Source organism: Phoca vitulina, unplaced genomic scaffold, assembly GCF_004348235.1.
Source record: "Phoca vitulina isolate PV1807 unplaced genomic scaffold, GSC_HSeal_1.0 scaffold26, whole genome shotgun sequence".
NCBI lineage: Eukaryota > Metazoa > Chordata > Mammalia > Carnivora > Phocidae > Phoca > Phoca vitulina.
Window position 1 is genome coordinate 20,418,084 of NW_022589729.1, and position 27,884 is coordinate 20,445,967.

Below are 27,884 nucleotides of genomic sequence, written 5' to 3' on the forward strand. Positions count from 1 at the left end.
GGTGGGGGGAGCAGGGTCTCAGCCTCCCGCGCCAGCAGGCACAGCACCTTGAAGGGGGAGAAGCCAAGGGTCCAGTAACAGGCAGCCCGAAGCCGCAGCAGGCATGATACGATCAGAGGCCTGGAGGGGATCCAGAGAGATCCATGCTCTGAGCAACTCCTATCACCTTCCAGATGAGCAAACTGAAACCCAGAGAGGGGAAAGGCCTTGCAGGGTCCCACAGCCAGCGGGTGAAGCCCAGCCATCATTCCATCCTATCTCGGCCAACGAGGCTGTGTGCTACCTGAGCGGGAGCAGGAAGCAAACGACTGGAGGGAAGAGTGAAAGCGGAAAATTACACTTGCCAGGAGGCTGGCTGCTTCTGGCCAAGGAGAGGACAGGAGATCAGGGGGTCAGAGTGGGACCCCAGCAGGTACACACATGCACGTGTGCACACATCTACACACACATACATGGAACCTGGATGCCCTTTCTCTGGAGTCCAGGCTGGTGCCATAGAAGTGTGTGCGTGTGTGAGTGTGAGTGTGTGGACCACCTCCCTTTCTACTTTGTTCTTTCCTTTCTTCCCGATGCTGGAGGCTCTATAGGATCACCCAAAGGCTGTCAATTGTTTCCTGGTGGCGCTCGGAGCTCTGAGTCCGTCCTCGTCAGGTAGCCTAGCGGGGGCCCGAAGGCGGCCAGTATGTGCTGGAGAAAGCGCCGGGTGATTTGAAGACAGAGACCTGGGGGCTGAACTGTACCACTTCCGCTCACCAGCGGGGCAGTCTGGGTAAGTTCTTTGTCTTCTCAGCCTCAAACTTCCTCATTGGCAAAATGGGAACAATTTAACCCGCTCTGACTAGTACACAGTAATATTGGCAAACAAGATACGATGTTTAAAGACAACTTTATTACAGGTCTTCTTTGTAGATGTTTGCTAAATTGTCTGCCCCCTCCCTGCCCCGCCATGAGCTGGACAGCTCTCCTGGGACCTTCCTATTCAAGACAAGAGAGTTGCTTTGGCCAGTGGTTCTTGTTTTCTGTCTTGTTGCCCAGCCTGCCATCATCTGCCCCAGGCACCCGGTCAGGAGCCGAGCTCACCTTTTACCAATGTGTGCTTGTCCGTGGGGGATGATCGCGCCAGGACTCGAAGCTTCGGCCAGATCTTGTCCAGTTTCTCTTGCTCTACCTGCCAACACCAGACCACACTGGGTCAGTCAAGCTCAGAACAGCCATCTGGGTGAAGTTTACATCTCCCTGCGCTCTGAGATTCTGGGAGAGCTGGCCTGCCACAGCCCGTGGTGGGTGTTACCACGGCCTCCAGGGGAGACGAAACAGCCAGCTCAGTCCCCAGGGCCAGATTTATTGATGGTGACCGTTCAGGCCCTGCGTTTCTTCACTTCCCTCCCAGTTCCCTACTGGGGAGCCAATGCCCTATTTCTTGGACCCTTGACAGGAGGTGGGCCAGGGCCCACTGTTGGCTAAGGTGCTTCTGAGGTCTCCAGTTTGGTTTCTGTGCAGACCAGGAAGCTCTGGTCTGCTCCACACCCAGACCACATCCTCTCGCAGATCCGTGCCACCCACCACTAGTCACAGGGCGGCGACACAGGAGGGTGAGGTGGAGGGGAATCGGTACGAAAGCATCCCATGACTGAACGCAATCGGGAAGATGTAGGAAGTCAGTGACACTGTCTCAAAAGACAGCTTATGACAGAGGATAAAGAGAAGAAAGAAAACTCCCAGTTTTCCCACCTGAGCAGCCCCGGTAGAAGGTTCGCTCTGAATAGATTTTAGTTTAAAAACCACGCACCTGCAGTCCAACTCCTCACAGCTCCCCCTACTTGCTATATGGGATGCTGCCCAATTCATGAAACCATTTAATAAAGCCAATTAGATCTTCAAGACAAACAAACAAACAAGAACAACAAAACCCAGCCACTTTCTCCCGTGTCCCAGATGCGTGTCCCAGATGTGAGAGCCGCCCCCCCCTGACCCCCCACAACCAGGTGCCAAATGAGGCCTTGGGTCTTCCCAGCCAGGACGCACCTCTCCCTTCTCGTTGCGGATAAGTCGGTTGAATTCTTTGCCTTCTAAGCACAAGAAGTCATCCCCAGGTGTTATAATACCACATTTGGTGGCGATGGCCCGGGCTGTGTTGATGTTGTCACCTGTCACCATTCTGACAGTAATCCCAGCTCGCTTGCATTTGGCAATAGCTTCGGGTACCTGTGGAGAGTAAGGAGGAGGTGGGGGCGGTGAGGCCTGCTGAGCTGCCCCTGTCCGGGGTCCCTTCACTGTGGACAGGAGAGAAGCACTCTAGGAGCGGCACCATGGGGACAGGCCACGTCTAGTCATTGTTTATTGTTTGGTGCCACCTCACTTCTGTCCTACCCGTAATACTACCCTTGAATTTGCCTTCCTGTACCATGAGTTGAAGAGGAAATCTGCTTCAGGAGCCAGGAGTGAAAGCTTCCTCTCCCTACAGTCTAGACTCCTTAGTAGGGTGTGTATATAATATACGCACACACACACACACCACTTCGGGATTTGGCCACTGTCTTTCTTTCTAGGAGAAGTTTTTACCATTCTCCACCTCCCTGGCCCGTACTCCAACCAGTCAATTCTTTATAGTTTCCCGTGCCCTTGGGCCTTGACCAACTCATAGTCCATCTGTCTGAACTTCTTATAAGCAGAGACTTTTTCAGTGCCTTAGTGTTTGGAATACGGTTCAGCTGTTCTGCGGGCGCTTGGCAAGAATGTACTGATTGAAAGAAGGTGGCTGGAGGCAAAGCTGGTGTTCTGGTTAACTCCGCCTCCTGACTGTTCTTAGGCACCAGATCATAAGCTCGATAAAACCTATGCCTCTCACCCCTCCGACAGCAATAACCGTCAGAATGCCAGCTTCTACCAGCTCAGCACTCTACAGCAGTTTTGTGAAGCAGGAGGCACAGAAACATCTATTCCTGTAAGTGAGAAGCTGTTAGGTAACTTGCCTGGGGTCACAGCTAGAAATGGAATGAGTCCCCCCAGTTCCCGTGACTCTGGGCTGGCTTCCCATTACGTCACGCTTGCCTTGCTCATGGGCCAGAGGCTGTTGGAAGGCTTCCCTTCATATTTTCTTACCCTTTGGCCAAAGCCAAAGCCTCACCTCAGCGCGCACGGGGTCCTCAATGCCCACCACTGCGATACACGTGAGTTCAGTGAGGATTTCGTTCTCATTGTCCCATGCGGGCTCTCCGTCGTTGAAATCCCGGTAAGCTATGCAGAGGGTTCGGAGGCCCTCGGAGGCCATGGGCTCGATGACAGTGTGGACCATCTCGTCTCGGTCCTTATTCTTGAATGGCATCACTTCCCCTTTCTTGTCCAGGATTCGGTTACACCTGGGGAGGCACACAATCAGGAGGCGGCACCCCCTTCCCACCCAATATGTCTCTACACTCATTTGAAGACATTCTGGCGCCTCCGCATTACTCGTACAGACAACTGTCCCAAGGCCAGAAATCTGTCCATTGTCCCGCTGAGTCCCTTTTGGCTGGGGTGAGGTGGTCTGGAGGTGGATAAGGTCTAGGTAAGCGGAGGATGTGACTCTCCCATGTCGTCTGGTCCTATTCATCCACTCATCTGTGAATGTGACACCAAGGGTCATTTGTGGATGGATCACCTGCTCTTCTGAACTTCTCAAAGGTGGAGAGACATTTTTACTTCCCGGTACTAGCATAGTACTAGAATGGTACTTGGTGCATAGGGCCTGCTCCACAAGTATGGACTGATTGAAAGAAGGTGGCTAGAGCCAAACAGAGACGCCGGTTAATTCAGCTACTGGCCCTGGACCTACACAGGTCCGCTTTAATGACCCGTGAACAGTCTAGCCACTTGATGAAGTTATGCAACTTCCTGTAATCAGAACTGAGCGTGAGAAGGAAAAGGGGACATACAACTAGCATTTCTAGTACTTGCTATGGGCCCGGCATTTTAGGTACAGGTATACTTCGTTTCATTGCACTTTGCTTTACTGCACTTCGCAGATACTGTTTTTGTTTTCTTTTTTTTTACACATTGAAGGTTTGTGGCCACCCTGCATCGAGCAAGTCTGTTGGCACCAATTTTCTAACAGCATTTGCTCACTTCATGTCTCTGTGCCACTTTTTGGTAAGTTTGGCAATATTTTAAACTTTTTCATCATTATTTTATTTGTTACGGTGATCTGTGATCAGTGATCTTTGATGCTACCATTGTAATTGTTTGGGGACATCAACAGTCACGTGCATTTAGGTGGCAAACTTAATTGATAATGTTGCGTGTGTTCTGACTTCTCCACTGCCCGGCTCTTTCCCCTTCTCTCTTCCTCTCCCCGGGCCTCCCTCTCCCCTGAGAGACAACACTATTGAAATTGGGCCATGGATACCCCTATAGTGGCCTCTAAGTGCTCAAGTGAACGGGAGAGTCACATGCGTCTCACTTTAAATCAAAAGCTAGAAATGACTGAGCTTGGTGAGGAAGGCAAGTCAAAAGCTGAGAGAGGCTGAAAGCTAGGCCTTTTGTGCCCAACAGCCAAGCTGTGAACGCAAAGGAAAAGTTCTCGAAGGACATGAAAAACGCTGCTCCCATGAAACCAAAACAGCCTTATTGCTGATCTGGAGCAAGTCTGAGTGGTTTGGATAGAAGATGAAACCAGCCACAACATTCCCTTCAGGCCAAAGCCTAATCCAGAGCCAGGCCCTAACTCTCCACAATTCTATGAAGGCTGGGAGAGGTGAAGAAGCTGCAGAAGAAGTCTGAAGCAGCAGAGGTTGGAGAGGTTGGGTCATGAGGCTTAAGGAAAGAAGCCATCTCTAGGACACAAAAGTGCAAGCTGAAGCAGGAAGTGCTGAGGCAGAAGCTGCAGCAAGTGATCCAGAAGGTCTAGCTAAGATCATTCATGAAGGTGGCTACACTAAACAACAGATCGTCAATGTAGATATAACAGCCTCGTACTGGAAGATGGCATCTAGGACTCTCACATCTACAGGGAAGTCAGTGCCTGGCTTCAAAGTCCCACAGGACAGGCTGACTTGCTTGTTAGGAGCGCATGTAGCCGGTGACTTTAAATTGAAGCCAGTGCTCATTTACCATTCTGAAAATCCCAGGGCCCTTTAGAATGATGCTGAATCCACTCTGTCTGTGCTCTATAAATGGAACAACAAAGCCTGGATGCCAGCACATCTGTTTATAACATGGTTTATGGAATATTTTTAAGCCCACCGTTGAGAGCTACTGCTCAGATAAAGATTCTTTTCAAAATAGGACCGCTCACTGACAATGCACCTGGTCACCCAGGAGCTCTGATGGAGATGCCCAACGAGATCAATGTTGTTTTCATGCCTGCTAACACGACATCCATTCTGCAGTCCGTGCACTAAGGAGTAATTTCAACTTTCAAGACTTATTATTTAAGAAACACATTTTGTAAGGCTATAGCTGCCAGAGATAGAGATTCCTCTGATGGATCTGGGCTAAGTAAATTGAAAACCTTCTGGAAAGGACTCACCAGCCTAAATGCCATAAAGAACGTTCGTGATTTAGGCCAAAATATCAACACTAACAGCAGTTTGGAAGAAGTTGATTCCAACACTCATGGATGACTTTGACCCTCACGGTTCAAGAGTTCAGGGGAGACAGTGCAGATGTGGGGGAAACAGCGAAAGAACTAGAATTAGCAGCGGAGCCTGAAGATGGGACTGAATGGCTGCAATCTCATGATCAAACTTGAACAGATGAGGTGTTGCTTCTTGCAGATGAGCAAAGAAAATGGTTTCTTGAGATGGAATCTACTCTTGATGAAGATGCTGTGGAGACCGTTGAAATGACAAGAGAGGATTTAGAATCGTGCATAAACTTAGTTGATAAAGCAGCAGCAGGGTTTGAGGGGAAATGACTCCAATTTTGAAAGAAGTTTTACTGTGGATAAAATGCTATCAAACAGCATCTCATGCTACAGAGAAATCGTTCACAAACAGAGTCAATCAATGCCGCACATGTCATTGTCTTATTTTAAGAACCTGCCACAGCCGCCTGGTCCTTCAGCACCCACCGCCCCGATCAGCCAGCAGCCAGCAGCACGGAGGCAAGACCCTCCACCAGCGAAAAGATGATGATCGCTAAAGCTCAGATGATGGCGAGCATTTTTTAGCAATAAAGTATTTCTAAAGTAAGGTATGTACGTTGTTTTTTTATACAAAAGGCTATTGCACACTTAACAGACTACAATCTAGTGTAACTATGAGTTTTGTATGCACTGGGGAACAAAAAGACTCATTTGCCTCGTTTCGTTGCGGCAATTCTAGAACCGAACTCACAACATGTCCTAGGCGCACCAGTGCGCGTGGACCCTTCTACTCCTAGTAACCCGTGGGTACTCCTTGGGTTTCACAGGAGAAGATGAAAGCTTGGATTGTTGAGGTCTGAGTCCTGGCTGCGCCACTCCTAGCTGTTTCACCCTGAGCAAGTTACTTTACTTCCCGTACCTCTGCTTTCTCATCTGTAAAACAGGGATGATAACAGCATCTATTGCACTGGGTTGTGAAGATTAAGCAGAAGGGGACACCCGAGGCACTCGAAAATAAGCCTCGGCCTGAATAAGGGCTCAGCCATTAGTGATGGTGTCACCACCTGGAAGGGGGGCTCGCGTGTCACCCAGACCTTCCAGCGGGGAGGATCTGGAAGGGAAGGAAAAGTGGGGGCAGGGGTGCTCACTTGCGCAAGATGATCTCGGAGGCGCCCTTGCTGTACATGCGGTAACCGCCGCTGGGCTTCTCGATGACCGTGCTCATGGACTTGCGCACGGAGTTGAAGGTGTACACCTTGTAGAGCTTCTCCTCGGGCACCTCGCTGCGCACGGCGTGGTAATCCTGCTTCAGGTCAGTGACAAAGCCCAAAAGGGCACACTCGGTCTTGTTGCCCACCTGCCGCGGGAGGCCTCCCTCCTTCTCCGGAGGCTGAGGGAAAAATTGGATATGCTGTTGAGTAACATCTTCCCTGACTAGGGAGAGACCTTAGGAAGGAAAGAACTCCCCGATGAAACATTCATGTATGTGCCCGGAGCCCACGCGGCGAGACCGCATTTGTCTTTTTTCCAAGGGTAAGCAGACAGCGGTCAGCGGTAACTGTGGTCCCCGAGCCATCCTGGGCTTCGCGATGTTCTAGTCTGCCCTCGGGATGGTGCTGGTCTCTCACTCTGGGTGGGTCTCATTTGAACACCCTCTCTTCGTTTCTAGAAAGTATGTAATTTACCCCTGACAAACCCATCTCTCCTAGAGATACTGCCATGATATGGTGATTGGTGGGCATTTCAGACACCTGGATTTCTACCTGCCTCCCACCCCCAACTCTACTCCCACGAATCAATCCCTCGTCACTGCAAACATGTTCATTGAGGAGGAGGGAGCGGGAATGTGGGGTGGCAACTCAGGCAGAATAAACAAGAGAAAATTCCTCTGTCCAAAGAAAATTAATGGTCCCCTCCAACCACCCACTCTAAGTGTCCAGGTAAAGAAAGAGCTTACCAGAATCTTGGAGGTGTAGGCACTGTTGATAGAAATGCCATTGACAATAATGTCCAGGACCTTGGGCACGAGGGCGTCGGGGCTTGGGATCTGATGGTAATGAGTGTCTCCGATGTAAGCCTGTACCACAGTCATGCGGTTCATGGTCAACGTGCCGGTCTTATCAGAGCAGATGGCCGTGGCATTGCCCATTGTCTCACAAGCATCCAGGTGACGCACCAAGTTATTGTCTTTCATCATTTTCTACAAAGGAGATGAGAACAGACTTGAGAGGAGACCGACGGAGCTCTGCCAAATATAGGTCAAAGGCCATTTTTTAGCCAACGTGTCTCCACGTCTCATGCTCTTGTCTGCACAACAATGCAGGAGACAATTTTTATGAATCTTCTTCAGATGCTCCTGGGTTACCTCAACCTGGATGCAGCCGATCCAGACGGTCCTTTCGTCTCCGAGCGGTGCCGAGGCTTCTGCTCTTTGAGGCGCCCCCCGGAGTTTGCGGAGACAGGATGGCCCGTCCCTTCGGCGGAGGCTCCAGCACTCTCCCCTCCCACCTCTGCCCCCAAAGAAGAGGCGGCCCCGTTGCGGTCTCACCTTCACAGAGTAGGCCAGCGAGATGGTGACGGCCAGGGGCAGCCCCTCTGGCACGGCCACCACCAGTACGGTGATACCGATGATGAAGAACTTGACGAAGTACTGGATGTAGATGGGAGTGCACTCCGATAGCCATGGTTTGCGCTGTATCACGAAGTTGTCGATCACAAAGTACAGGATCAGGATGAGAACCGTGATGGCAGACATGATGAGGCCTGTCCCGGAAACAAGGCACCAGAGCCCAGGCTCGAGGGTGTCCCCGGGGGCCCCAGCCAGAAGGGGGCTGGCACGAGGTGGAGCCTTTGCTACCAAGGTTTAAATCCACTGTCTCTGGGGAGTCACACCCAAATCCCCTATCCGTTCTCGGCTGCGTGTACATTGTCGGGGAGGGGAAAAGACGCTGGTTTTGTCATCCACAGACACAGTTCTAGTCTCAGCACGGCACTGACTCGACTGGTGGCTTTGGACTAGTCGTTGTCTCTCTCCGGGCCTGTTTCCTCATTCATAAATAAGGAATTGGTTTAGTTTTCTAAAACAGCATTTTATGAATCTAACTCAGACCTACCCTCTTTCTACAATTCATAATGTAGTGACTGTATTTGCCTATTTCCTAGGAATTTATCAATTTGGGCTTCTCCCCTAGCAGCTGAGGAACGTCGGGTAATTCACCTGACTTGTTTACAGCGATGCCCCTATGGTGTTAGCCCGTCACCCACATGGCTAACCTTTAGAACGGTGCTTCTTGACCTTTCTCTTGACATGGCATAGACAGAATATGACAATAATTTATATGTTTATAATAAGCAAATATTTCTATAGTGCTTACTACATAGGCCAGGCAAGCATTTCACAAACACTAACTCATTTAATCCTCACAAAACCCCTGTGAGATAGTTAGTATTATCATCCCCTTTCATGAGGAAATTGAGGCACAAAGAGTTTTTTTTAAAGAAGATCAAGAAACAATTATGATTTAAAAAAATTTTAATCTCGGGGCGCCTGGGTGGCTCAGTTGGTTAAGCGACTGCCTTCGGCTCAGGTCATGATCCTGGAGTCCCGGGATCAGGTCCCGCATCGGGCTCCCTGCTCAGCAGGGAGTCTGCTTCTCCCTCTGACCCTCCCCCCTCTCATGCTCTATCTCATTCTCTCTCTCAAATAAATAAATAAAATCTTTAAAAAAAAAAAAAATTTTAATCTTATTTATTTATTTTCATCATGGTAAGTGTCATCTTTAATCCCCATCACCTATTTCACCCATCCCTACACCCACCTCCCCACAGAGGGTTTTTTGTAAATGGCACACTGGTTGGGGGACCAACTATTCTGGCTTGCCTGAGACTGAGCAGATTCCTGGGATGTGAGACTCTCAGTGGTAAAATCAAGAGAGTCCCAAGCAAGCTGGGACAGGTTGGTCATCTGACACACTGATGTGAATGGAAGAATTTTTTTTGAGGTCAGAAAGCAACTGGCTTAGGGGTTCCAACCACCCTGGGGACTGCCTGGCCACCCTGCAGGCGGAGGGGATCAGTATCTGGGCACACTGTACCGATCTGTGGCTCAATATTTGGGAAGAGCTTTGCTTCCAACCATAGTAAGTGTGGGTCTTTGCTTTTCCTGAGGGCCTAATGATGCAAGAGGATCAGGGCAAGGCTAGAGGTGATTAGATCAATAAAAGCATATTCTTCTGAATTTTGCTTCAGCAGGGTCAGGGCTAAGGTGAGGCAAACAAGGTGCCTAGGGTCCAAAATTCAAGGAAGCACTCCCTCCGAGGGTGGTATAAAGCACCAGACTTGCCTCACCTCCTACTGGTCCAGCTTGAAACATAAACTGAAACAAGAGAGGAGACTAGTGGCCAGCCATCAGGTAAGCCTGTACTCCCTAGAGAACAAGGCAGGGGTTCAGAGGACCATAGGAGGGGTTGGGTGGGGTCTGTTTAATGTCTCACACCTGTGTGCCAGGCTCAGCAACTTGATTCCACACCTGTAATTCATGTCCTCCATGTACACTTGATATGCAAGAGATTTCATGGTGGGCACCATCAGTTGGGGACCAGAACTGAATGAATACGCTGGACGAATGCTGTCCAATTGAACTCTCCGTGATGCTTCAAACATCCCCCGTTTGCACTATCCAATAAGGTAGCCGCTAGCTACGTGTGGTTATTGACCAACCGAAACAAGGCTGATGTGATGGAGGAACTGAATGTTTACCCATACTTAATTGTAATTCATTTAAGGGGAAACAGCGTGGTTAGTGGCCATGGTAGTGCCCTGCATAGATTCCTGCCACTCAACGTGTGGTTAGCGGATCAGCGGCATTGGCACCACCTGGGGGCTTGTTAGAAACGCAGAACCTCGGGCCCCGCCCCCGGACCTCCTGAATCAGAATCTGCGCTTTAATAAGATCTCAGGTGAAGTGTCCCCGCAGAATGTACCGGACTAGACGGATTGTGGTCCACAGAAGGGCGGGGTCAGGAGCAAATGAAACAGTGGTACAAGGTGGTCCCTTGAGAGGTGTGTCCACCAAAGGGGCAATCTTCCTTTAGTTTCTTCCTCCAAACCCCCCGCCCCGCCCAGCCCCGCCAGAAGGTGGAGAGAGAATGTAGAGGCAGGGGCTGGAGAAGCCACTTCCTCTCAAGATACACAAGAGTGACCCCTCCTCTGGAAAGAGCCCCTCTAAATCACGGTCTTCCCGTGTCTTCTAGTCCTTATTTTGCATTTATCGCGCTCTGCCAGGCCAGCTGCTAGTCCCGTGCTAGGGACTCTCTTCCTGAAGGAATTTACTAGCCAACACATGAAACAGGTGAGTGGTTGTCCACGTCCTCCTTCTTGCTAACGTAAATCTCCCCCCCATGACAGAAGTCCTTTATTTCCCTTCTGTTGGGAGGGAAGAGACCAAGCGTGGGGTCTTTAACCCTCGCACACAGGGGCACACTTCTCTCCGAAAAGGCCCAGGGAGGGGCCAGAGGGGGGCAGAGAGAGGGGCGCAGCCACCTCGGCTGCAGGAGCCCCTGGGAAGGTTTGGCTTCTTTCTGCCGGCCTGGCTGGGACAGAAGGAAGACAGCCAAAGTGGCGAGGATCCAGAGTAGCCCCAATACCAAGGAGGCGCTGCCCTACTCACCGGCTTTCCCAATCTGAACAGCCAAGCGCGTCAGCTTGCCCTGCAGCACCGACTTCTCCTTTTTGGGCAGCTTGGCTGCCTTTTTCTCCTTTTCCTCATTGTCGATCCCCTCCTGGCTGTTGAGTGGCTGGATTTCCAGGGCCACTCCGTCCTGAGTCTTTGCTAGGGTGTGCACACAAATAGGACAGGTGAGTGCGCGAGGTGGTAGCGCCGAGGAGCAAGCACGTGGGAACCAAAACTCCTCTGTCTCCTTCCTGGAATCCACCTTGGACCCCCAGTGTCAGCTCTGGCCACTCTCACCCCATGCCAGGCAAGGAACATGCCTTCCACCCTCTGCTAGGGCCTTTAGAATGATATTCTGACAACGGGAGATGAAACGGGAGTGCTTTTAGGGTATGGATTTCCTCTTCAGTGGCAGCTTCCTGGCACCACCTCAGAGCCCCAAGCCAGGTTTATTCCAGCAAGAGGATTAGTCATGCCACTAAGTGCTATTACCAACAACCATCCTTCCTGGAATTCAGTGCTTAAAATAGTGAATCTTTAGTGCAGAAAGGGGCTGACTGACGGGGAAGGCTGGTAGATGTTTCCAGAGCATGAGGGTCCTAGTCTGCTCTATTAAAAGGTTCATCTCTTTCTCCCTATAGACTGTCAGGGAAGAAACACAGACCCCCAAACAGGGTATTTTCCAGCTCCTTCTTATATCAGTTGAATAACCGGGGAAGGAAATGCCCTTTCTCCCCTGACGAAGGTGGGGAGGTACAGAGTGGGGAGGGTAAGTCTTTTGGGGGAGAGGGAAGAAACTGGTAGGAGGGACCCTCTGGAATAAGAGGGATAAAGACAGACATATAAATCCATTTTGCTTTCCAAAGAAGAGTTAAAGAGACCTAAAATTAAAGAATTATTTCTGTGGAGCCCTGCTTCTCCGATGTGATGACTTTATTCCTAAAGACTACTATGACTTGGGTACAAAGGAAAAAAAATCTCCAGTAGCTGTCTCAAGAGAGCCATTCTCACCGGTTCCCACCCCCCACCCCCAGCTTCACCCCTGTGGAGCTCGGCCCTTTTGCTTAGGATGCCCTTCCTGAGATACTGTCTCTGTTGTCAGACTCACAAAAAAGACAGAGACGGGATGTAAACACAGTCACCAAAAAAGAAACACACACCAGATCGGGAGGAAGAAGACAGACGGCGAGAACAAAGAAGGAAGTGGGGAGAGGTACAGAGAACGGGCTCTGTCCAAGCACCCCAAGAAGACTAGCAGAGAAGGAATCCAGACCAGAAGAGGACACCGATGAGGAAGCTAGCAAGAGGAGGGTGCAGGGACTGCCCACCCCGACTCCCTCCACCGTGGGGACCCTGAAGTCTTCTAGCCCAGAAACGGATGACCGTGGGCCTAGGGCGGTGAAGCAGGGAGTTCAGCGCCCCGGGGAAGAGCAGATCAATCCCACGTGCTCCCCAAGAGAAACCTTGATGGGAGGGTCCGTGAGACAACAGCAGGGGGTGCTGTTGTCCCGTCTTAGATGGGGCTCGGGACCTGGAGACCACCCCCAAATCTCTGCACCTTCCTCAGGATGAGGCATTGGGGGGCCCCAGCAGCAGATAACAGATTTATGGAGAGGAAAAGGGAGAAGGCAGATGGCCTGGAAAGGTCTGGATTGAGTGTGGGCAGGTAGAGATGGTAAATGAGTGGGTGGAGAGGTTACCTTTGTTGCGATTTTCAGGGACTCCTTGTTTTTTACCTGTTTGAACAAGAAAGAAAAAAGTGGGGTGGAGACCCAAGGTGACTATTAAGAGATCAGGTATCCAATCTGTCGGTCCTGCTCAGAGCCCAAAAGGGCCACAGCAAAAAGGGGTGGAGTGGCAGGGAAGGGGATGTAAAGGAAGTTCACGTCTCTGCTCACATCCGTGCTTACTCGGGGTCGCAGGACTCCCCGGGATGTGGACCAGACCTCTCCCGCAGGTGAGCGCACAGCCACACCTGGGCTGCTTTCTCCCAGAGCACAGCGGCTGCTGGGAGGCTGCTCTCGGCTGAGTCCCATCACTTGCAGATGTGGGGTAGGGGTTAGAAAGTGAGAGGTTGGAACCGGTTCTGCCTGAAGGCAAAGGCTCTGAAAGGTGTCTCTGTGGCCGGGTCCCTCCTTACTCATCTGCAGGTAGCTGCAAAAACCTAGTCTAGTTCCCAAGGGAATGGGTTTTGTTTCCTGATAAACTGCCGTCCACGAAACAGCCTGAGATGGTCCTCCAGCCAAGTGACAGAAATCCTTCTCTTCTCCAAGGAAAGAAGGAATGCTGAGGGTAAGGTGTCGATCTCTCTTTAGTATCTTTTTCTTGTTCACCTTCCTTCCTTATTTGTCCTTCCTTTAGGAGCAAGTGAATGGCAAAGACGGGGCTAACTCTGGGGGGAGACATTACCTCTGTGTTCCCACTCTCCTAGCCATGTCTCTTCCACTGACAGCCCAGGCTTTCAGCAGTCTTCCCTCAGCCTGGATGGTTCACTTACTCCCTCATGTTTGAGTGTTGGGGGACTACACAGAGGGCTGCTGGGGCCACAGCACCTGGCCAGCTCATTTGGGGCAAGCTTTACATCTCACACCTTTATAACCCACAAACAGACACAGGAGTCGAGGCTCAAAGGCGACCTGATTTGGTTTTCATCAGAGCACCCTGGGGAGCCAGGCTCAACATCTTTATCTCCGCAAGAAGTTTGGATATCTGCATTCTTCATCCAGCAGATTCTTCCCACCAGGCATTCCATCCAGACCTGGTCCCTTGCTTCCTAGTCTGTCCATGGGGATGGGAGGGGACACAATCTCATCCCAAATGCCCTTTACCTTTTTTCTTCTTCTCCTCCTCTTCTCCCTCACTGGCTCCCAAAAGGGTAAAGATGATTCCAGTCTGGGAGTTGATACCCACGGCAGTTACTACCATCCGGCCAGAACCTTCCATGACATGGGTCCCTATATGAGAAAGGAAAAGATGGAAGGAGTGCTGTTTTTTATACCTAGCCATGCTTTGGTGTGGAACACAAACTTAGAAAAAAACAGTCCCTCTTCCTTCCTCCCCCGTGGATAATGATATACTCAGCAGATAGCAGGAAAAGGTCAAGAGCTGGGCCCATTTAAAATAGACCGACAAATTGGGGGGTAAGGAGAAAAATGTGTCTAACTGCTTTAGGGTAAAGCTCCTTCCCCCACTCCCACCGCTAACCAGCAGAGCCCTATCAAGGCCCCTACAGCACTTGCTTTATAGAGAACCTCTTTTCGGTTGACTGATAACCTTGTACTCAGCTCACTAATATGCCCCTGCCCCAAAAGAGCCCAGGGGAAGGAGATGGGGCAGGGCCAGAATAGAGGGCAAGGCCTGGAGCAGCCAGACGCCATACCTGAGAGCAGCATTGGGTCTCTTTCCAAGGACTTCTTGACATGGTCTGATTCCCCAGTCAGAGAGCTCTCGTCAATCTTGAGATCATTCCCCTGGATCAGGATCCCATCTGCAGGCAGCAGGTCACCTAGTGTGCAGAGGGGAAGGGGCAACAGGGAAAGAGGGTAGGGAAGAGCTTGTCAGAGGGTGGGAACCATCCAACCCCATCTCAGGGCTGCTTCCACGGGCCCTACCTATAGGGCAATGGCCCAGGGGGTACCTGGAGAACCTCTGACAGACGCCTTCATCTCTGACGACAAGACTCCTTATAAATTCAAACAATGATCCCAAAACGCCTTCCCATGGCCTCAACATTATGTATTTTTTTTTTTTTTTTAAAGATTTTTTTTTTATTGAGAGAGAGAACAAGCGTATGGGAGAGGCAGAGCGAGACGGAGAAGCAGGATCCCTGCTGAGCAGGGAGCCCGATGCGGGGCTCGATCCCAGGACCCTGGGATCATGACCTGAGCCGAAGGCAGACGCCTAACGACTGAGCCACGCAGGCGCCCCAACATTATGTCTTTTTAAACCTGAGATACACAGGGTGCAGGTGTGACATTCTTTGGGGAGACTTTCTTCTTTCTTTGAATCCTTCTCAACAACCTCTTTCAACTAACCTAGAAGCTAACGCCATTTGGGGTCTTATCTTTCTGGGTCCTCAGTGATTCCCAGCCCCCTGTGCCAAAGGACCCAGCCCTCAGATAGGGAGGACGACATAGGTACAAGAAGCACGAGCTCTCACCGTATTTGATTTGGGCGATGTCACCCACCACGATCTCAGCCACGGGCAGCTGGATGATGTGGCCATTTCGGATCACGGAGAACTTCTGTTCCTTTTCAATGCGGTTCTGCAGCCCCCGGAATTGCTTCTCCTTGCTCCAATCGTTGAAGGCAGTCACCAGCACCACGATGATCACGGAGAATAGGATGGCTGCCCCCTCGATCCAGCCGGCCTCCGCCTCTCCTTCATCTTCTGGGCTACTTACAGGTAGACCACACTCTAGCCCAGGGAAAGGACAGAATGTAAGGGTCACCGGGGGCATTGGTGAACACTAAAAACGGGAGGAGTGCTTCCACAGCCCCCCAGGATGGAAAGTCAGGGAAAGAGCATCACAGAAAATACAACCCTTGGGCAGGGGAGCTGTCCTCTGAGGATACTGGAGGACAGCTGGGTTGGGCATCGTGTCATCACCGATATAAGTATTTATGTTAGCCCAAAAGAAGTTAATGAGTATGTAGCACAAAGCATGTCAGTGCAAATTACTGGCCAGTCATATGTATAGAACTTATGATTCCCAACAAGGCCAGGCCCCCTGCTCCGGGCTCTGGGTCACTGCTATTTCCCATAATGCCAGATAATTGATGGTGGGCACTCTGAGAAGCAGGTTTTGGTGATTGGGTGAGAGTAGGGGACTTCTGATATCTTGCATAAGGATTTGGTGGAAGAAGGGGAAGAAGACCCTGGAATCAGGATGGGCTGAAGAATGGCTGGCTAGCTACTTGTTGGTTTTCTTTAGAGAACCCACCCTGGAGAGTGGGGTAAACTTTTAAGCTACAAACCTGTCACCCACGAATACTAGTGCTTTTTGGTGGGGGTGGAAAGAACATGGATCAGAGTCACGCCAGGCTGTCCTAGACACTCACGTTTATTTTCTTCCCCAGGGGGGCGATAGAAGGACAGGACGAGGGAGATGATGGCTGCGATCTCCAGGATGATGAGTGTGACATCTTGAAGGGCTTCCCACACTAGTTCTAAGAAGGTCTTGGGCTTTTTGGGGGGGATGAAGTTCTGTCCAAACACTTGCTTACGTTTCTCCAGGTCTGCAGGGTTCCCAGACAGACCTGAAAAGGCGATACGAGGGGGAGGAGCAGGTAAGAAAAACAAGGGGGAGAAATTATGATGGGAGAAGGTGGTCCAAAGACACCTTTAAATAAAGACCCCCCTGCTTCCTGTTCTGCCCAAGTAGGAGATCCAGTTACGGCCAGAGGACTTCTTCACACTCGGGTCCATGTGAGGGCTCTTCCACTGGAGGGGCCTGGGGCGTGGCGTGCGGGCACACCTCTACTCTCCATCTCCACTCAACAGGACCCCAGGGTGGTACCTTACACAGCAAAGGGAGAGATTTGGGTCAGACCTAAGGAAGACATTTGGACAGAAAAAGACTCTGAAAATGGGGAAAATGGGTCCCCAAGGGGGTATTGCTTGTAGGGTCTGAGACGGCCTCCCTTTCTCCACCCAAAAAACAAAACCATCAGGGGAGGTCCTCAAGACCCTCACCTGTCTGGGAGGGTAGATGGAGGACCCGGCGTGGAGGGAAAGTGTGGAAGGGTGAACCTGCATCTGCACTTACAGAGTCGAAGAAGGGAGACCCCTTTGGCCGGCCAGTGCTTCGAAAAGGGAGAACAGGAAGCCAGGCAGGGGAGCGGGGCTGATGTTCTTATCCAGGGCCTCCTGCCTCCTGGTGCCCAGATGCACCACCCTGGCCTCTGGCTGAGTGGCACAGCCAAGCTCTGTGGGGGAGGGGGTTTGGCCAAAGAACTGGAAGCAAACTGGGCTGCTTCCCAGAGGCTCCCTGTCTCCAGCGCTCTGGGAAATCAGGTTCCCAGTGGGAAGGGAGAGTAAGGGCCTGGGAAAGGGCATCTTGACCCCCGGGCGGGCAGAGGCAGAGGAGCCGGGGGGTCCAGGCTGGGTCCTTCTCCTTGAGGACCTGAGAGCGCGAGGCTGTGCCAGTTTGGGGTTGCTGTCCTGGAGGCCAGGTTGGCCTGCGGGAAATAGGAGTTCTGATCCTTTGTTCATCTCCCTGGGATGTTTCTCAAGGAAGCAGCAAGGAGATGCCATCCCCCCCCCCCCCCCGCAACAAGGTGGGTAGATGACTATGAGGGCAAAGCAGACAGCAGATAATAGAGATCATCTTAAGGGACATCCCACAGCCCAACAGAGGCCAAAACAAGAGCAGCGACGACAGAGGTCTGACTAAAAGCCCCCTTCTGAGGTCATCCTGCCCTCCTTGGTCTCAGATTAATACCCCGTGACTACCCTCGCTTCCTCTCTCTCTCTCTCCTCACTCTAACCATTCAGCCAGCATATCCTGGCAGCTTTATCTTCAAAGAATACCCAAGGTCCACTCACGTCTCACTTTCTACTGCCACCGTCCTGGTCTGAGCTGGCATTCTCTCTCGCCCGGGTGATGACAACCGTCCTCTAACTGGTAACCTTGCTCCCACCCTTGCTGTCCTGTGCCCAGTCTCCTCCCAACACAGTAGCCAGAATGATCTTTTTCAAACCCCACTCCTGCCACTCACCGACTCAGAATCCTCTGCTGGCTTTTACTGGGAGTGAAACTGGGCCCCGAAGTCTTTATGATGGTCTGTAAGGCCCCCTAAGAGCCCCCCGCCCTCCCACCCCTTAACTCCTACTGTTTGCTCCTTGTTCGCTGAGCTCCAGCCCAGCGAGCCTTCCTGCCATTCCCTGAACGCGTTAGATAAGCTTCTATTTCAGGGCCCTGCACGAGCTCTTCCCTTGGCTCAGCTTGCTCCTCACTGGCTCGGGCTTATTCTCCTACGTCCTTGGGGTCTCTGCACACACATCACCTTCTCAGTGAGGCTGACCCTGACCATCCTATTTAATAAGGTGGCTTCTCTGCTCCAGGACTCTCGATCCCCTTGTCCTGTGTCATTGGTCCCCTCCACAGGCCTTCTCCCTAACACGTTATATGATGTATTTACTTAAGATGTTTGTCTATCGCCCTCCACGAGGGCAGGACTTTTGTCTTTGTTCCTTAGGTCTACAGCAGGGCCGGGCACATCGTACGCATACAAATGTGCTGAATGAACTGAATGAATGAGTAATAAATCAGGTTGCTAACATTTAAGCGATTACTATGTGCCAGATGCTTCAGCAGGAACACTCGTGTCTTCTCATTCAGACACCGCCAAACCCTATGTGGCAGCTACTGTGAACCCCGCGTTTCATCGGGGCAGACTAAGGCCCGGAGAGGTTAGGTAAGCACCCAGCTAGTCTGCGGCTGAGGCGACACCACTCCCCGGGAAGCACCGGGATACCAGGCTACGCCCGAGGGGGCCGGGGTGTGGCATTGGCCGCACTCCACTGAGGCTTCACTGGAGGGTGACTAACCAGTCTCGGTGTGCCTGGGACTTCCCGGGTTTGGGCACTGAGGCTCCTCCCCCCCCCCCCGCCGGAAACCGTAACCTCCCTGGGTCCCAGGCCAACAGGATGGTCGGTCACCTGCTTCCTTCAGGCAGGGCAGCCCACGTGCCGCTTCTGTCTGCGCCTCGAAGCCAATCAGCCCTGTTCCCACTGTTCGCACCTGGGCTAAATTCGTCCTACCTTTTTCCTGTCCTCAGAGGTGGTGACACCAGGCCCGTCAGAGTCCAGCCTATGGATCTGGTGCTCAATAAAAGGTCCAGGATGGCCTTTTCGGACCCAAGCAAGCCAAACAAGACCCATTAAGGAAAGCAAAAAAGGTCAGGCCTTGCTCCGGCCTAGATGCTCTCAGAGTCACACACTTACTTCCCTTTTGCCATTTTCTCTCATCTGTCTGCTCCACCTTAAGCGACCCTCAGCTCTCGCAGTGGCTGCCTTAAGACGGGCAAGTGGCTGTCCCGGTTCCCAGCGTGCCCTGGGGCAGGGAGGGGCCGGTGGGGGCTGTGAGCCTAGTAGCCTTGGGAATCCTCTCTGGACCTGTGGTTAGGGGGCACGGGAAGGCCATGCGGGACCGGGAGCTCAGCCAATCCCCAATTTTGGGCTTTCCATTCCATTCTTCCTGCCCCCAGAGGCTCTCAGGCCCTGCTCTCTGCAGCTGTGATATCACAGAAGGACTCGTCTGGCCAAGCAGAGGGTATTAGTCCCTGATCTCCGCAGTTGCTTCGCAAATACTCACACAGCTTCCCGGAGAGGGGAAGGAACACTTGGCAGGGAGAGAATGCTGGAAACGCAGGAAAAGGATTTCCCTTAGAAATACATTAAAAAAAAGAGAGAGGAATCTTTGTCCCCAAGAACATGAGTGAGAAAGCCCCACCCAAATCAGGAGTACTTTTGGCCCTAAGCACCAGACTGAACACATGAGCTGGGAGAGGCGACAAGAATGTCCGGCTGTGAAGTCATCGTCCCCACCCCACGCTGGGGAGATACATGGCCCCTGCCCAGGCTGGCTGGAGATGGAGCAGGCAGCCGTGGAAAATCTGTGTGTGCTGAGAGCCTGTGCAGGGAACCAGCGCTTGAGAGGAGAGTCTGCACCCAGCCCTCAGTGGCCTGGCTCCAGCAGGGCAGGGCCACGGCCGCCCGCCTCCCTGGGACGCCGAGGACTGTCGGCAGAGGCACCCCTATGAGAACCAGCTCAGCCCCAGAAAGGGTGGGGCGAGGTTAGACATCATGAGGGACTTCCTAGCTGTCTGAGTTATGATCCCTTGCCAAAGAGACAGCAGAATCTTCTCCCACACAGATAATGCAAGGGAGAGGTTTCTCTGGGTTGATTCGAAGGCAGTCCACTTTGGTATATGAGAACAGATATCGGAATACCTTTCAAGTCCAAAGAAAGAAAGAATGCCTTTCAGGTCCTACTGTAAACACCTTGGATTGGGGGCGAAGGGGAGGAGGAGCTTAAAATCAGCACAGGGACCACAGGCTTTAACCAAATGCCACTTCTTGAGGAGGCAGAGCAGTTTCCTTACGTCAGCATCTCCAGCTTACCACACCCACAGCTCGGAGATGTGCTCTCAATCTGCTGGACTTCCAGCCCCTAGAGATAAAGCCGTCTCCCCGGGGTCATTGCAAGAGGATGCTGGACTTCGGGAAGAATGGCCCCTACCTCATTCTCGGTTCAGGAAGGCAGCATGTCTCCCTTTGTCTGGCCCTCCGCTCTGTGCCCTTTCTGCTGCCTCCGAAGCTGGAGCGGAGAAAGCAAGCTCCCTCGTCTGCCCTCCGCAGCCCTCCGCCGGCCACCTGCTCCCACACGGCCTGCGTGTGTGCCCCTCCAGTGTCACACTCTCCGGTGCTCACACCTTGGAGCTAAATAAAAAGAGCGAAAGCCCTACTTCCAAGGGTAGACGCAACATCTGCCTCAGCCAAGGAGGGAGTGCTATCCTTCTTCCCAGCCCTAGCTGATGTTCGATGCAAGGCAGTAAGAAAGTTCAAAACAACACAGAACTCGCAAGAGTTTCTGCTGAGCTCCCAAAGGATTGCAGCACAAAGGGCTCCTGGCAGGAAGACATATCCCCGATCCCCATCAAGACTTCTCTGGCCCCTGCCTGGCAGCACTATGCCAGCAACCCCAGAAGCCCCGCTCTGGGCAAGGAGGGGCGGACTGGATTTCGCAGAGCCCGGGTTGGGCTGGGAGGAGAGGGAAGAGAAGGCCCAGAGCTGTCACACGCTGTTGGCCTCATTCAGCCCTGGGCACATAACTCATATCAGACAGGGAACTCCCAGGATGCAACGTGGAATTCCCTGCAGGGGGAGGAGGAACAGAGGGAGGGCACTTTCACTCTCCTCTTTCTCCATCATCTACCCTCCTCCTTCCAGCTGTTGATGTTGCTTCTCGTGGGTTTGGTAGGAAGCCTTTCCCACCCCTCTATAAAGTACTAAGTATTTCTTTTATGAAGCTACCTGGACTTGCCTCAACTGCTCACATCACAGCGTAGCTGCTTTCTGGCTGTTTGAGCTGGTCTGCCCACCTCCACCCTCTCCCTTCCCGCCAAGATATTCTTCTGGCTTGAGTCTCTCTCACATCTTAAAGTAGTGCTAATAGATCCGCCCCGAGCGTGATGGGCAGAGTAGCCCAGACTGTTGGCCTCTGCAGCCAGGCCCACATACACTGTTTTTAGAATCATTTATTTGGCATCTTTAGTAGAGTTGGGGCAAGAGTTCAAGGTGATGGCCACAGGGCAGAGGGCTGGAGGAAAGAGAAGGAGCTTGGCTCTGCTTCTATTCTGAAATTGACGTACTCCTGAATGCAGATATTTTGAAACACACTATACGCTCTAACACAGGGAAGAAAATGTCAAAGAAGCCAGTTGCCACCTTCCTCTCCCATCCCTCCCATCCCATATTCGCTCGCTTGGTTCTTTACTCCCCTCCAACACTAGAATTCTCTAAAGCAGTGGTCTCTGAGTAGGGCGCATCCATCTGCCGGAGTGTGGGAGAAATACCAGAACTTTTTATATTACTTCATCCACTTCAATTTCTTGCCTATCTTACTACGTAAATAATACTAGCATTGGAAGTACTAATAGTAATACAGTAGTGCTGAGGGTAAGCATTTATTGTTTATCACTGGGGCTATGGTTCAATTTTTTTCCAGATTGAAAATGCTACTGGAAATTTCAATCTACCACATGGAGGAAGAGCCCATCCCCGCATGTCCCAGCTTGTAGAAAAATGGACAGTGCTCGGTAGAACACGCCACTGACCCAAGGCTTGGGAACAGGAATGCAAGAGATCTTAGGGCGGCAGGAAATAGTACCCTAAATCCTGCAGTTAATGAACCAGAGTCATAATTCGGGCTGGGTGGTCTTAAAACAGATTTTTTCCCTTCCTGCTTTTCCCTCCCCCAAAGAATCTCAGCTCCCCAAACCTAGCAGCTGCTCAGTAAGGTTGTGAGGCACACATACTTGCATCTTACATCAGGAACATTCAGTGAGTGGTAGCAATTACCACAGAGCGTGGTCAGGACAGAGCCGTCCCAGACAGTCAGATGTATAGGAGTCCCTATTCACCTTCTAAGCCCCTTCCCCTCCCCTGCAGTCCCTTCAGCTTAGGTCCCCGTCCTGGCTGCTTCCATCACACCCAGCTCTTCCCCATCACAGCACTGTGACAATATTTCTGAAATTGCCTTAGTTTCTGTGTATCCTCTTGTCAGCTCTAGGGAAGGAGGGACTGTGCCTGCCGGATCCACCCTGGGGTCCCCAGCACCTGAATGTGGCTGAAAAGGAACAGGAAACCCTCTGTATCCCTGTCACACCCTCAGCTCTGAGAGGAGAAGTCGCAGGGTACAGAGGGAACGTGAAATAGAAATTCGCACCAACATTCTGCTCGATCCAAATCCACAGCACCAGGCGGGTTTGAAAGTCATCAATAACTCCCTGACATGAAACAAAGTGAATAATCCAAAGATATGGTAGGTACTTCTATATACCCAATGATTTTGCACCCTATTTCTAACTGTCCACGATAGAGAAGTGCCACATTGGGTAGATGGACTCATTCATTTTTTTTGGTGCCCCTTCTCCCCAGTTACACTGTAAGATCAGTGTGGAGCAGAACTGTATCTTAAATTCTTTTGTGATCAGAGACCGATCCTGAATCAGAGACTTGACTGTTTGCTGATAAAAGCATCTCTAACATAAACATTTGTAAAACAGAGGTAAACTGTCTCCTTTCTGCACACTGATAACAGAAAAAGGAAGAAAGCATGATCTTCAGAGAACACCATCTCCAGGAATGAAATGGCTCTCCATGGCCTCACCCCCTTTCAGTGCTTCAGAGACCACATTTTTCTCAAAAGACACAGATATACCAGGGAGGTCTCCCGCTGCCTTCTCCAGGAGCTAGGGAAGCAACAGTTTTGAACACTAGCCACCTTGCTCTGGTTCCCCGCCCCTGGTCCGGCCTTTACCTTCCACAGGGTCGGTTTTCAGTCTACTGCAGAGATTCATTACACCTCCATAGTGGACATTGATCTGGTCGATTCCATCAGAGGAACGCAGCTCCATGAGCTTCCTCAGGTCCATTACTGTGCAGCCAAAGTCCCCTTCATGGCTCTCGACCATCGAGTTGGCCGGCAAGGCATGTTCTGTTGGGTTCGTCATTTTGTCTGCTGTTACCAAGCCCCTCGACCAGAGAAAATGCGGAGTTTCCCTTTAACTGATCAGGGACACCTGCCTTTCTGCCTCACTTCTTCTTACTTCTTGCTTCTCTGGGAGCCCAGTTAGGAAATAGATGGACTAGATCCTGTGCAATAGGCTTTGGAGGAGCAGCCTCTAGCCCAGATCCTTTTTTGTGTGTGAAGCTTGGCAGCGAGAGGAGGAAGAGGATGGGGGAACTGAGTGGAAGCCAGACCACGTGTCGCGATGATTGCTGTCCCCAGGTAGTGATGGAAGTGCTTGTCCAGGGTAGGTAGGTTCCTAGCTTAGACCAACTTGCCCAGATGGAGGTGTAAACAGGATGTGCATGTTACCATGGAGGCCACCTTAGCAACAACCAGCAACTGCGATGGTAGAGAGGCGGCAGGAGAAGGAGGAGGAAGAGGAGGGCTCCCTGGATACCGCTGACAACTGGATCTCTGGAATAAAGATTCAGAGACAGACAAAAACAATTAGAGCGGCCGTGAGGATCTGGCATCTGCGAGGGCAAGAGGGACTCATTCTAGCACAAGGGTTTAAGTGACAGTTGATGCCTGAGCCAAACCGATCGCTGAGGCCTGGGCTGAGCGGATGGACTCAGGAGGGGCCCGTTCCTCCCTAGGAGGCCCCAGCAGCCTGCAAACTTCCATGTAGAGAAGTAATTTCAGATACACCCCCGTCCTGCCAACACACCGCTCTCAAGCCAAGTGACACGGATCCGGCAGCTTCAGAAACTAACGGCTCTCATGCTCTCCTTGTCTATTCATTTGAGGGCCCCACCACGAAATCCTTTCATCTGACCTTGCCTCTAACTGGGGAGAAGAGGTCAGAAGAGGAGTCCAGACCAGAGTGATCTGGAGGGTGGTCTGCCAGGCTGTCACCCGCGCATCCTGCACCCGACACATACAGTTACATGCCAGGAGGCCAACCTGGTAGGCGATGCCCGCGTCCTCGGGGGCCCCTCAGAATATTCAGCCTCCAGCCGGACGGAAATCCTGCAGCCCGCAGCTGCTGTCAGCGGGTCAGGTACTAGGTTCAGGTCTTGGAGCTAAGCCCACCCCTCCAAAAAGCTTTCCCTCTCTCCAAAAGGGGAGAGTAAAATGCTCTGGCAGCCAGCCATACAGGGTGGAGCCTTTTTACATAAAGGGGACAGAAGGACCTTTGAGGAGAAGGAAGAGAGTTTAAAGTTAAATATGAGTGTTAAAGTTACCGGGCTTGCAGGGATAAGACAGCAATCAGTTCAGATAGAGCCCAGGGCCACGGCAAGGTCAGTGGGAGAGCAGCGTTAGCCCGTGTGGGAGTGAGCACCAGAGGGTCTCAGATCAGCATTTCTCTCCTCAGAGAGACAGGTGCTCCCCCTCTGACTGGGGGAGGGGCAGAGCTATGTGCAGGTGAGGATATAAAGGGGTGAAGGTGGAAAGGCTCATCCTTGTCCTGCTTTAGAGCGCAGCTCCTGCCTGTCGTGTGGGACCCACTGCCACACATCAGCCACTTATTTGTTTGTATATTTATTTATTTGGGGGGGGAGGGGCAGAGGGAGAGAGAATCTTAAGCAGACCCTGCACTCAGCGTGGAGCCTGATACAGAGCTTGATCCCATGACCCTGAGACCATGACCCGAGCCAAAATCAAGAGTCAGACGCCTAACCGACTGAGTCACCCAGGCACCCCCAGATCATTTAATTGTGAAGGGGCTCAAAAAATGTGAAGGGGCATTTTCTTTTTTTCTTCTTCTTCTTTTTTTTAAGATTTTATCCATTTATTTGTCAGAGAGAACAAGAGTGCAAGCAGGGGAACGGCAGGCAGAGGGAGAAGCAGGAAGAGGAAGAGACAGGCTCCCCACCAAACAAGGAGCCCGATGCGGGACTCGATCCCAGGACCCTGGGATCATGACCTGAGCTGAAGGCAGACGCTTAACCAACTGAGCCACCCAGGCATCCCTAAGGGGCTCTTTCTGAATGTAGCACCAGAACCTGGGGGCCCAGCCCTGGTTAAACAGTCCCCATTGACTTGAGTTCAGTTACCAGGGGGTGGCAAGGAGCTCTGGACAGCCCCTCTCTAACACATAGATGACAGCCTCCCTTCTAGAAGGTGAACAAAGAAGCACAAGAACCATCAGATAAAGGCTTGACTCTTTTACCAGGTACTTTTCCAAAAAGCACATGTGGCCAAAGTTCCTGCTGATTCCCATCAATCCTCTTTCCGGCAGGTCCCAGGGGATGGAGTAGGTTACACTTCCGCCTCCCCACTAGTGCACCCCCTGCCTTCTCCTTTTACCAGAGATTTTTAGAGTGACTCTGACCTACAGAGGGTTAAGCAAGCAGGGTTTTGTTCTGTTGTTGCTATTGCTTTTCAAATATCATACTGCCTTTCTTTTTTCTGCCTTTCTTTTTTGATGTCGTCCAGAAGCCTGGGGAGTAGAGGTCTGAAAGGAACCTGAAGCAGCGCATCAAACTCCCTTCATCCCGACTGGCATGGGGATAAGTGGGGTACCACAGACTGTCCCTCCAGTTCAGCTTCCCGCCTAAGCCTGGAAGCAGTGGGAAGGGCTATAGCAGTAAGAAGCCCATCTTGACCCGTAAGTAGAACTCCTTAACCTTTCAAGAGGATGTTGAGAACCGTGCTGATGGGAGTGCTAAACTGGAAATCAGATTTTACTTTTTTTCTCTTTATTTTTTTTCTATGTTCCTTGAGGGCAAAGGTCTGCACTTGTCTTGTTCACTGCTTTATCCCCAGTGCCTGAAGAGAGCCCGCATACAGTGGGCATCCAGTTAATTTGTTGTTGTTGTTGAATAATTGGTAGCAGATTCAGAACCAGATTTACCATCTTGCCAGGTACCCTTTGGGCAAGTCACTTGTCCTTCTTAGGGCTCAGTTCCTCCCGCCTTTACCTGGGGGGAAAAAAATCAGCCCTACCTCTTCACACCATCCTCAGAAAGTGATGAAGGACAGGAATGAGAGATAGAAATAGCACTTGGAAGTCTTAGATGAAAGATGCCCAGCGTCCAGCATGTCCGCTCTCAAGTGATGGGAGAAGGCTTACTTTGATCTCAATAAACTTTTGGTATCTAGCCCTTTAAGCAGAAGGCCAATAAGCTCCATGTGCCCCTCCATCTTTCCTTGCTGGAGGGAACTCCCAACCCTCGAAAAGAATGGGAAATTCCAAGGCACCTTCATTAGCAATAACCATTAGCTAGGTTATAACCATTGGCAATACCACTAGGCTAGGCAAACTCAGATTTCTAGAAAAGAAGAAGGGACAGTCTGAGTCAGAATTCCTTACTTTGAACCTCTCCTCAAGATATCAAAGAGGAGAAATTTTTCAGTCACTTGGGCAATCAAAGAGAAAAGGACACTTAAGATTAGAACATAGGGGGCGTGTGGAAAAGAATGAAGTTTGTCTGCTTCAGGTTTGTTCTAGAGACACATACAGAGGAGGGTAAGCACTAAGCGGCTGGTACAGAGTCTAAAGTGGGCTGTGTCAGCTGGGGGCCCAGGTTAAGGTGGGATCTCTATGAAAGTTCTTCTGGAATTCGGAGGCGTCGCAGGCACCCATACTTCTCTCTGAGCTCTTAGAATGTGAGCTCTCTGCAATTGCCAAGCCTGCCTAGCCCCTATCCTTATTAGGCAACTGGCAAAGAATAATCTGTAAGTGCTCACACCGCCTCAGCCTCAGCCTCAGCCTCAGCCTCAGCCTCAGCTTCAGACGCAACGCTCAGACGCCTGGGAGGTACCACCTCTTGTCAGGTCAGGATTAGTCATTCAGCTCGGGGCATTCTGGGTAAGGTATGTTCTCACTCCCAGTTTCTAGCATTGTGCCAGCTTAAAGGACGATAGGATGGAAGAGCAAACCCTCCCATCACTTCCTTCAGGGGCAAGAAATTGTATTACTTTACATGATCGCTGAATCATTTCAATGTTTTTCTTCCTAAAGTCCTGTGACGTCTGTTCTACAATTTGTAATGACGTGTGAAAGCACTGTCATATATCAGTTCTAGGGAGGACAGCTGGGACACCCTCCCCCTCCCCCCACAGATGAAGACACTGAGGTCTACCCAGATAAGAAGCGATTTAGTCTTTGGCAAGTCAGCGTCCTTGGCTGTCTGGCGCTCTTTTTGTGACACTTTACTCCTTCCCTCGAGTCTGGACCTCCTCATTTTCTGACAAACATCTAAGAGGTCCTTTAAAATGCAGCGTCTCTGGAGTACAGAAAATACCTATTTCCACTTAGAGGAAATGCTGACTCTTCCTCCTGTTCTTTCTCGCTCAGAATCAACTATATTACATTACAGGGGCTGAAACAGACCCTCCCCCACTCCCATACACACCTGAGAAGCAAACCACCCCACACTTCCTGATAACTCAGGCTGCAGCGAGG

The 27,884-nt window shown here is 51.4% G+C and overlaps 1 protein-coding gene across 4 annotated transcripts in view; it reads right to left on the reverse strand.

The window, feature by feature from the left end:
* ATP2B4 (ATPase plasma membrane Ca2+ transporting 4) overlaps nucleotides 1-27,884 on the reverse strand; it is a 90,856-nt gene that overhangs the window by 23,191 nt on the left and 39,781 nt on the right. For all 4 annotated transcript variants that reach the window (XM_032422085.1, XM_032422088.1, XM_032422086.1 and 1 more), the window contains exons 2-14: nucleotides 23,282-23,947; nucleotides 16,296-16,493; nucleotides 15,394-15,651; nucleotides 14,614-14,739; nucleotides 14,063-14,188; nucleotides 12,935-12,970; nucleotides 11,232-11,393; nucleotides 8,112-8,326; nucleotides 7,521-7,763; nucleotides 6,712-6,953; nucleotides 3,128-3,359; nucleotides 2,026-2,205; nucleotides 1,081-1,168 (exon numbers count right to left, since the gene is read on the reverse strand). In XM_032422085.1, the coding sequence (XP_032277976.1) occupies nucleotides 1,081-1,168; nucleotides 2,026-2,205; nucleotides 3,128-3,359; nucleotides 6,712-6,953; nucleotides 7,521-7,763; nucleotides 8,112-8,326; nucleotides 11,232-11,393; nucleotides 12,935-12,970; nucleotides 14,063-14,188; nucleotides 14,614-14,739; nucleotides 15,394-15,651; nucleotides 16,296-16,493; nucleotides 23,282-23,474 (2,299 nt within the window). In that variant the 5' untranslated portion in view covers nucleotides 23,475-23,947. The remainder of the gene's footprint in view (nucleotides 1-1,080; nucleotides 1,169-2,025; nucleotides 2,206-3,127; nucleotides 3,360-6,711; nucleotides 6,954-7,520; nucleotides 7,764-8,111; nucleotides 8,327-11,231; nucleotides 11,394-12,934; nucleotides 12,971-14,062; nucleotides 14,189-14,613; nucleotides 14,740-15,393; nucleotides 15,652-16,295; nucleotides 16,494-23,281; nucleotides 23,948-27,884) is intronic.